The following is an 11,354-nucleotide window of genomic DNA, read 5'->3' as shown; positions in this document are numbered from 1 at the left end:
AATAAAACGTTTGTAACGATATAATGTATATGCAGAATGACAACTGTATCAAGGACTTGTACAATTTGTACATAATCTCATTTACATATATAAACTGTTTTATAAACAATTAACAAACCCTAAATTTCAACCTTATGTTAGTTTTATATCTCAATTTATTTTCAAGTTAAAATACATTTCGTTATAGTGTAATTTAGTTAAGAATATCATCCATAGGTTACATATTGAGAGTTGAGACTGATCTATGGACTAAATACAATAGTACACCATTTAATGAAAGAATTTGCTCTTCTTGTGACGTCCTAGAGGACGAATTTCATTTCATATTGGAATGTAAATTATAAAGTGATATAAAATGGTTTATACCTATTTAATATTGTAAAGACCATTTATGTTTATAAAATTCATAGATATAAATACCGATAACATTTGTGTAGCACATAGGTTTGGTTAATGTTTGAACAATACTTGAATATAGAAAAGAGAGGTTGCGTACACATCGTAATCAAACTTCGTGATGTGCATAAATGCAGTTTTCATACTATACATATATTAAGTTGTAATTAAAGACCTATTATGTCTCAAAAATGCTATAATATATATTTCACAAAACTTTAATCATTGGTATCTTGTTACAGTTTCCAAACAAAATACTTATTTGCCATATAGTTGCACTATCTATGCTTCTTTTGCTTTGTTGGCAATAAGTACAATTATAGTGAATAAGTATTTTGTATGGAAGTCAAAATACTTTGTTTACATTTTGCTACCTTAACGACACAATACTGCACAATCAGCAGCTGTAAAACGACGTGCATGCACTAAATCCATTATTAAACATTATTTATCACATATTTGAAATTTCTGAAGAATTTAATACATATGGATTTCTGAGGCATAATGTGCCTTTAAAGTAAAATATATGCACGGTTGCAAGTAATAAATTTCTAAAAAATTCTCCATGACTCTACTTTCAAATAATAATAGTGTCACGATGAAACAAAACGTTCATACATCTATTCACAACAAAATAATGTATATTTTGTACCCTACTTTTTGGAATAAATAAGTATTTCTGGTCTGTTAGTGTTCATCCGTGCTCTTCTACAGAAATCAGAAACTTCGAAGGGAGCTACATCAGCCGGAGAATGTTTCTAATTTCTGTAGAACACCTACGGATGAATAATGTCTAGTCCGTACAACGACCATGATTTAGCGTCGCCCGGCACGGTATATAGGCCTATATATATAGGTATATGTACTATGAAAAATAGAAGTCGACTTTGAACGGAATTCAGGCTTTTGTTCTCTAAAATGTTAATTTTGAAGCAAAAAAGCGGTGATAATTTACCTTCATGCAATTTTCACGGAGTATTAGCCAAATATATGAATTTTGAGCCAAAAGTAGGTCACTGTACGGCGGTCAATGAGAACCTAAATTTACAGAAACCTTAGACAACAATGAAAGGATAGCCCTTAAAAGGGCTGTTGGTGCCAACAAATGGCCTGCCTTTCAAGCCTTCTATCTGTGCTAGGGCCTCACACACCCTAGCACACCATTATCGTCGTCTTAGCCTACTTTGTAGGGCCACTCCCCTCGGCATTAGCAGTACAAGCTCTCATCTTTTGCGCCATCCCAAGTCTTCATATCTTCTGCTGATGCAATATGCCTTCTCAGCGACGTTCACGTTCCGAGGGGAAGTGAGAAGACTTTTCGAGTATACATACATAACATGTTTTATATCCCAGATAAACTTTAATACACGTGACATCCAGATAACACATATTACATGTTCGGTTCTTATGAGACAATGACAAGTTTAATTTTTATGTTAAACGGCTAAAGCCATCTTTAAAGTGGGTTGGATTACAATGGGCGCATTGTCCACTAAAATTTCAAATATTGATAAAAACGATGGAAATATTTCATTTGGATACTCTTATTTAAAAAAAGATTGAAAATAAATTGAAATAATTTTTACATGATGAAAAATAATACTTTGTTCTATAACATTTTATTACTGCCATGTAAATCTATGTATCCCACACTTGCGTCCATTTATACTGGTAATTCTTTCATGGTTTGTTGTTATGTTGTTTTTTGTTGTTGTTTTGTTGTTTTTTTAATGTAATGCATAACTCTTATCACTACATTCCATTCAGTATCACTAGACTTACTTCCCTTGTATATCAGAAATTAACATTCGTCCATTTCTGCCAATATTCAAATAATTATTATGAGTAATCGGCAAGGAGTTGATAATGTTGTACAGTACCCAAAAGATCAATTATATTTTGATAAAATGTTGTACAAAAACTTAGTGAAATTGCAATTAAACGAAAGTAATTTCAATGAAGAACTCTCGAAGAGAAAAAGTTCTGTGTACTAAAAATGAAAAGCTGACATTTATATTCACAATTCTTACCTAAATTAAGTGCAGATTAAGATATTGGTCATGATGGTAACAGGCGGAACACCCCTGTCATAATGGTCATTGTACATACTCTAATAAATTATTACGGCATTCACATTTATCCAGCAGTTCATATTGTTACCATATCTTTCTATGGTGGCTGATTTGGAACTCTTTTGTGCGTCGTGTTGTCGCAAGCGACAACAGGACAAAACGCAAAACGGCGCATTGTCGGACTTTCGTCTTGTTGTCCTGTCGCTAACGATGCACGTCAAACGGCGCGTTGTCGTGCGGCGTGATGTCACGTGATGTCGCTCGGCTCAAATCTAATGATTGGCTATTTGTATGTATATAAGCCAAACAACATCGCGACATCGCGACAACGCGTCACACGTCAACGCCACGTTTTGCGTGCTTCACTAGCGACAGGACGACAAGACGATCATGCGACAACGCGCCGTTTTGCGCGTTTCGCTAGCGACAAAGCAACAAGACGAAAAGGCGTAACGATATAGGCTGTGTTGTCGCTAGCGCAAAGTGTACCAAATCTATGGTGGCTGATTTGAAACGCTTTTGTGCGTCGTGTTGGCGCTAGCGACAACAGGACAATGCGCCAAACGTCGCAATGTCGGACCTCTTTCTTGTCGTCCTGTCGCTAACGATGTATGCCAAACGGCTCGTTGTCGTGCAGCGTGTTGTCGCGATGCCACATTGTCGCTCAGTTCAAATCGAAAAATTGGCTTATACGCCAAGGGACAAGGCGACATCACGACTACGCGCCGCACGACAACGCGTCGCTTGGCACTTTGTCATGTGGTCGCTAGCGACAAGTCGTAAAGACGATAACGATATGGGTTGCGTTGTCGCTATCGACAACGCAACGCACAATGTACCAAATCAGCCACCATGCAAATCCGCCACCATGTTTCTCCCTTGTTCTCTCCCGCAAAAAGAAGGCAAAGTATCAGATGGAAAGGCTATGGTCACGGTTTTCTGGGCCGGTGATTGTATTTTGCTAGTAGATTACATCCAAAAAAAGAAAAGAAAAACAATCATTGGCACACATTACATAGGCAGTTAAGTTTTTTTGATTTTTTAATTTAAATGAAGTATATTAATCGGTCTCAAGTTTTCGATGATTTTATTCTTTACCATGACATAACTAATGAAAATTATTGATAATTTTCGGGTAAATCCCATATGTACTTTATTACACGTGATGTCAAGATAACATATATTGAAGATTCAGAGATAATGAAATGTAAATAATCCGCGGCGTTCGATTTTAAAGATCATTTTGTAATCACTAACTCTAGCTTAGCCATACATACAGTAATGTAAGAATAACCTCCCCTTGTATATAATAATATGAACTGTTGATGGGCATTTTCAGCAAAAGGAAAAAAGATATGTATTGAAATATAAAATTTATATGATACTTACATGTACTAACAAATTGATATTATTCATGCTAAAATATTTTGTTAACGTTTATCTAAAGGCTGTGCAACTTTTGTTGGAGATTTGGAGCTGCTCCAGTCCTGACTCAAGTTTGTCAATTCGCTCATTCATTGCACAAAACGGCATGTTAATATCTTTGTAGACAATTGTGCAAATAACTGCATTAAAGATGGTTCCTCCTCCGGAGTTGGGTTCAGAAGCGTTACATTTACGCCCCTTGGTGATTGGTGTGGATACACATGTCACGATTTGCATCAGCAATACTGGGTCCAGAAGCGTTACAATTACGCCCCTTGGTGATTGGTGTGGATACACATGTCACGATTTGCGACGACATAATAAAGTCAACCTTACTGCCCGCTTCCCAAATATCTGCGTTAGTGTTAACAGCTTGTCCATAACATCAATAATGAGCGCACAAATCAAGCGTGACGATATATATACGTACATACATATTTACAAATAAAATTGAAAGCATTTCTTATACACAATGGGCCTTCAATGCAACTTGTTCGTGAAATTAACATTTGCAGAAACCCGCGGACTTTGTTAAATCTCTCGCCTTATATGGCTATAAACATGTGCAATAACCATTATTTATCATTCGGAACATCCCGTCAATTACCCGTAATCACGTCGTGGTCCGAGGTTTGACGGAATGGATCGAAAAGAAATACGATTGTGTTAAGTGATAAATGTGTGTATTTTATATTTAGGAATGGTTATATAAATTCTTAATCAAACAAAATATATTGTTGTTCACTTCTTAAAGGAGAGATTTATAGATAGCATATTATTAACTGTTTGCAGTATAGATTTTAAAACTTGAATTTGCATGTTGATAAGAAGAGGGTCCTATAAAATGTAAAACTTATTTTAATGTCTATAACGACTTAAGACCTTATTGTCAACTAACTGATTTTTTTAAGTTATCACATCCAAAGAATCTGTAACATTTTCCAAGTTCCAGTTATAGAAACAAGACGCGTTGCTATGGCACAAAAGTAGATTTATAAAAAAAAATCGAATTATTGTCACATTTATAGTTTTGACAAGACCTTGTGTAAACAAGTGGATTTCAGTGCAACGATTTGAAATTTGCACAATGATACACGGGTCTCACAAGGAAGTTAACAGATTTAAACTGCAATGAATGCCTTGCATTGTAAAACATGTTTGCTTAATAAACTTTAAATCAAAGCACTGGAATTTCTGTTATCATTATCACCGAGTAATTTTATTTTTATATCAACAAGTGATTTAAATCACATTGTTAATAGTAGACTGAAATGTGATCTTATTTATTTCAATGTCCATAGGCTTGTGATTCGTCTGACAAAACATTAATTTTAGGGTCTCAATTCATAAGATTAGATACGCCCCTTCTCAACAAGAGGCATACGTATTTCAGATAACAAACATTGAAATAATAAACTCAGCGATCAATAACTGAATTTGTAAATGAAATTGTCAAACGTAGATCAATATATATTCTAAATAAAAGTCTGTCTACGTGCGTTTTCTGTAATATCGAAGATTTGAATTTATAGCCAACATAAACTTGATATAGTAAAGTTATTAATCAAGATTTGGATATTAGTACATGAAGAAAGTTCGAGATGGAATTTGAAAATACAGTTACCCGGCCTATACCTGATTATACATTGCTGAAGATGGAAGTAACACAACAGTCGAAGTCATGCGATATCAAAGTTAAAAGTGGGAAATGGGTAAGTTAAACATATATTTTACGATTGTAAAAGCAAAATGTGATAGTAAAGATAAAAGGAACTGATGTGCTAAACATACATGACAAATCTCTTTTCTACTAGCGATATGTGATATCAAATTAATTTAAAAGAGACTAATTTGTAAGTGCATTATACTTTATTTATGTCAAGAAGTTGTAAGTGACTTTTATAATGCACCAATCCACTTCAGTCAACCGATGTAAAATTTAAAAATAAAACTAGAGTCTTAATAACGGTAGGTAAGGTTCTACATAAGATCTAAACCAAAGTAGAAAAACATAGAATTCTTAAGTGGCCCACAATTTATTATGTCATATGGTTTCTATTTTAAATGACACTTAAAACTTTAGATGTCAAAATGGTAAAATAGACCATAATTCTTTATCAGACCTAAAGCACGCGAAAGTTAAAGGAATCGAATGGTTAAAATCGACATAGTTTATATTCTGTAACTCACATTTTAACTCTACATGAGATAATTTACATGAAATTCACAAGTTATCAATGGAGAAGCGTGTCATACCTTTTCCTTTAGAGAAAGATGTCATGAAATTTAAAAGTGATTAGTATGTGTTCATTGCGTTTTTTAAAATCTCAATGTGTTAAAATACATAAATACTAAAAGCGGCCAATAAGTAAATATTCTTTCGACTGGTCAATAAGTAATTGGACATGGAAGTCAAATGTTGCTCTAAGAATTGAGGAACGCTTTTCGTAATTGACAATTAAGTTACGTTGCATGGCAGTTAAATGTTTATCAAATAAGTAAGTGCATAATAAGAATAAGCAGATTGCGTCGGACCATTGATCCCAGTAAAATCTTACCCACCTCACTTCCTTTCCCCACCACTTCCTCCACCAGTATATGAAAACTAAAAACATAGATACTTATTGTTTTTGACAGCTTTGACAATAATGTAGCAATGCTGAAAAGTTTCGAACAGAAACTATCACATAAAATGCACCGCAAATGCACCGCATTTAATTAAGATTGTACGTAAAAACCACGAGCTTAAAATAAACGATTTGTGATTACGGAATATATGAAACGGAGTGTCCAACGAAGAAACGTGTCTAATATATTTAGTCCGGAACCAAATCAGATCGGTAATATGTAATCATTGCAACATTGATTACTAACGATGTCCGTAGGAAATTGAAGTGTATTTCGGTGACATTAGGACTGGAACACGTGTCTGACAATCATATAATCAATTTAAGTATACCTCTTTAGATGCGTTTTAACAGACAGGTTTTATGAATTTCACACGAACTGTTCTTAAGATTGTTTTAAGTTTAAATTTGTTGGAAGTCAGCAATTCAGAAAAATTGTGTAATTGTTTTCTTTGTTGCAGGAAAAACTGTATCACAGTTGTGTTCTAGCTAAGAGTCCATTCTTTGAACATATGATGTGCAGCAAGTTCCGGGAAAGTTCTACAGGTAAAACAAATTTATCATAGATTACATAAAGGTATTTTAGAGCATATGTTTTACAAAAGTGTTTTTTTTTTTTTCGGTAATTAAAAGGAAAAAGAATAAAAAAGTTACTGGTTTTGCCATAAGCCTACATGAACTAATAATCCGAATTTGAATCTACATATATACCAAACCTGTTTACTCTCCAACTACTCTCCAACTATTCTGTTTTAAAGAAACATGAAACGTACCAATATCAATTTACATAAACATGTTTTTTTCAATGTCATATTACTGACCCAAACTGATATTTCTATACATTTAAGGTAAATCGTTAAAAAACAATTTTGAATCCTATTTTTCACATAATACATTTGCAAGTTGATACTTATGCACATTTTCTTTTTCATCTTAGGTACGGTAGAATTATCTGTTGGAACTCCAGCAACAATCGATCAAACCCTGATGTTTTTATACGGAGAAGAACCAAAGCTGACTTTGAAAAATATAGAATCATTTGTTGAATTGGCTGAATTCTTAATGTTAAAAAATTTAAAGTCATTTTGTATGAAATGGCTTCGTGGTGTATCAGTCGAGCAACTTACAGATGATTCATGTATGTCCCTGTTACAGTTGAGCACCGTCTACAACATTACTGTACCATATCTAATTAAATACATAGACGCTCACTTGATGTCATTAATACACAATCCGCAGCTGATTTCTCTTGACAAACCGTCTGTTGAATATATCTTATTTGGAAAACGACTAGGATATGTCCCGGTTGATGAAAAGCTGAAGTATTTCGAGCGATGGTGTCAGTGTCATATGGACACAATCTCGTTACAGTGGGTCAAAGAAATTGTCCAGAAGTTCAATCTCCACGACGTTAGCAAAAACATATTGGAGGATCTTGTTCAACGTCCCCCATTTGACGGTCTTGACTGTTTAAAAGATGCTTTAATGAATTATTCTGACTCCGGATCAAATATGCACAAGGTTTTGTTGATGCCAGACGGTGTTGTTAAAAATTGTTTTTGGGGTTTAGATTTACAACAGAAGCATTGGTACAGGATTGACCCTTCATATCTCACGGGCAAATATATGTCAACAACTGTCTTGAGCCTAAAGAAAGCTGGTTTAAGAACCTCTTCAGAGATGTATTTTGTCAATTTCCGAAAGATAAGAGATGGGGGGAAAAGAAGCAGCATTTCCTGTTTGAATTTTGTGACTGGCGAGTCTAACATGTACCGAGTTGTCCTGGAATTTAAACCACCATGCTGCGATATAAAGCATTTTACTATGGCTGGTGATCTGTGTTTTGCTTGCATTAATATAAATGATGACTCCAGGTCACTAGTATACGCTGGTCATGTTGGCAGAAAATCGATCCATCTTTCTCAGCTGTTTTCTCTTAGAAAGGGGAAAATCTACAAAATGTGTGTTAACGAACTTTCAGAGTTGGCAATTATCCCAAACTCAAAGGATTATGTACTTCTGTACAACTTTACAGAATTGTCCTTAACAAAAAAAAACATTAGAATTTCCTTTGTCTGACAACATAATTCCTTCAAGTAATCTGGATGACATCGGGGATTTAGATGATCTACCATTATTCAATGTTAGAGAAGATGAATTTATGATAATTGTAGACATTCCAAAAACAAGACTAAGGTGTGAACTTAATTGCCCGCATTGTAAAGCTAGTCACCCAGACCTAGATTACAGTGACCTGTCTGATTCAGATCTCTTGAGTTACGATAAGACTAGTGACTCAAATTCAAACAATTCGTGTACGTCTGAAACTTCTGAAACGTCAGAAGCATTTGTATCATCTGAAGACGACGAGTATTCGTCTGACAATTCATATCCCTTTATGTTTTATGGAGATGAGTCTTCATCTGATTATGATTGATATCTGTAGAAAATCCAATTCATAAAATAGATTTTCTACTGGGGCTTGTTTAGGACTTTCAAGCATATTTACTTGGCTGTTTGTGTATTTCGTTTTTATCATCCGTCATCGTTCACATAGGCTTACCACGTTTGACATAGGTTTTTGCATTTTACAAATAAATTAAACAATAACAACATATATGGAAACATCATTTAATGAAATATTTAAATTCATGATTTTTTTCAGCCGGACTCTGTGAAATACACATAGATCAACTAAAGCAGTAGGAATACTCTAATTCAAATTAGATTACAATGTGACTTAGGGACAGTTGTGTCTTTTATTTAGTTATAATAGTATGGTGAAGATAAAGAGACAATGGAAAAGGTAGAAAAAGTAGAGAACAAAATAGGAAATGGTATATTTCAAAAAAGTAACATTTAGTCTTAAAATTGTTCACATAAGACTGGTGTAAAATCAGTCAAATCGGACTATGAAAAGCATATAAATACGATTTTCAATTAATTCAAAGTTTATTTCTAAACTATCTTTGCATATATTTCTGTCTAAAAGTGCCCCAGCTCATTTATGTAAGAAATTCAAATGTTATGTTTTTAGGCTTTAAACCTCAGTGGAGTCCCTTTAATCGTTGAATTTCTGTGATATTTTTCAATTATGTACTTGATAGTATTTCCCAGACACATGGTCTGAAGGTCTTATATATCAGTTGTATAAAACAAAGGTGCTAGTGGCATTGATTTGACCTAAAATGTGTTTAACCTTGTTTTATATATGCCATAAAATATCCATATATTAAAAAAATATTACTGTTATATTGTTATAGAAATATAACAGTAAAAAAATTTTATTTTAATTTTTATCAATATATGGATATTTTATGGCATAAATAACAAGGTTAAACACATTTTAGGTCAAATCAATGCCACTAGCACCTTTGGTATAAAAAAGGTGAAAAAGGTGATCAAAATTACGTTAATGATTAGAGATGGATATCACTAGTTAGTTGACTGTCACATTTATCTTAAATAAAAGAATGATGCAATTTTGTGAAGAAAGTGCAAAATCTGGATTTATAAAAAGGAAGATCAACTACTGCTACAAACTTTTAAATTTAAAGCTGAATAATGTGTATTGTACTATATCATTGTATCGATGGATTATTCATTTTAATGTCAATTGTTCAAAATTATAGTTGTTTATTTGCTTGCTATTTGTTGGGAATAATGGCGACGCTGACATACCACACGTCATACCACGCCGAACACTTTATAATAGCATACATTTAATGAGATAAATAGTAAAAACAAAAAACGTTTGTATTGTGTGTTTGTGGATTTTGAGAAGCAGTGTAGCATTACCATCATTTCCAAGACAAAAAATGTTCGATTCGAAAAAAGAAAATAGTCGTAAGTATTTTATTTCTGCACAAATTTCTGTGGGATATGGGGGCTACTTGGCATTTGCAGCTGATTCTAAAAACTGCTTTTACCTGTAGTCCGAATTTTTCGACTTGGAAATGGTGCCGCAATTGACAATTGACGAAAAATGTAGTTTTTCGCCATAAATAATAACAATATCAACATATTTGTGTAGGATTTTGCCTTCCGTATTCCCGGTTGATGTAAACCTAGCCTTTTAGTCAATGCATATATCAGATAATGCAAGAAAACGAAAAATGTTTGTAGCTGAAGTCCGCTTGTATACAAATAACTTCCAATAGTTTACAATGTGTTTGATAAAGCTGCTCATATACTGAAGGAGATCTAATACCCCATAACTGTAAAATGGTTGAACACCAAGCATGCGGTATGCCTTAAAATAATTGAGTCATAACCTCTTTTAATAGACCGTTTGATAATTTTAGTGAAGACGGCAGAAAAATTACTATGACCGATGATTCTACGAAGTTTTTAAACCACATGTCAATAGAAATCGGGTTTGCTAATACCTAGTCGTAATAGAGTTTTTGAATTACACTTAAATTTTAAAGCTAAATCTGAATTACGATGGTAAAACTTAGTAAAATATTATGCAATTTATGATAGCGATAACCTTGTTTAAGAAGTTTGTTAGTAATGAATAAGTTGCGTTCATCTCCAAAAATCTCCAAACAATTGTTGTAACAGTAAGTATTACAATCGATATGTCGCAAATATCATTACTGGTGATCAGACGTGGGTTCACTTTTATGAGCTCAAGCGAAAGATTCGAAACCAAAGGAGGTCAAAGAAAATGCACCATGAGCGTCAAAAAGGTCATGTATGTAATTTTTCTTACCAAACAAGGCCCTGCTATTTAAATTGCCGTACCAAACGGTAAATCTGTAAATGCCAAGTTTTACAAATGCAAGGTCCTTCATAAATATTCAAAAACCGTCGACAAGAGATAATTATT

General features: G+C 33.7%; 1 protein-coding gene across 1 annotated transcript; it reads left to right on the top strand.

Annotated features, from left to right (window-relative positions):
• The first annotated feature begins 5,373 nt into the window (after positions 1-5,373).
• Positions 5,374-9,741, top strand: LOC132722788 (uncharacterized). Its single transcript, XM_060707351.1, has 3 exons — positions 5,374-5,605; positions 6,982-7,066; positions 7,458-9,741. Exons 1-3 carry the CDS (start codon positions 5,495-5,497, stop codon positions 8,597-8,599), a joined length of 1,338 nt encoding a protein of 445 aa, XP_060563334.1. The 5' UTR covers positions 5,374-5,494; the 3' UTR covers positions 8,600-9,741.
• The last annotated feature ends 1,613 nt before the right edge of the window (positions 9,742-11,354 follow it).

This window comes from Ruditapes philippinarum, unplaced genomic scaffold, assembly GCF_026571515.1.
Source record: "Ruditapes philippinarum isolate M1 unplaced genomic scaffold, ASM2657151v2 ctg738_1_1_1_1, whole genome shotgun sequence".
NCBI lineage: Eukaryota > Metazoa > Mollusca > Bivalvia > Venerida > Veneridae > Ruditapes > Ruditapes philippinarum.
Note: the sequence above shows the minus strand (reverse complement) of the source record. Positions and strands in the feature narration are given on the sequence as shown.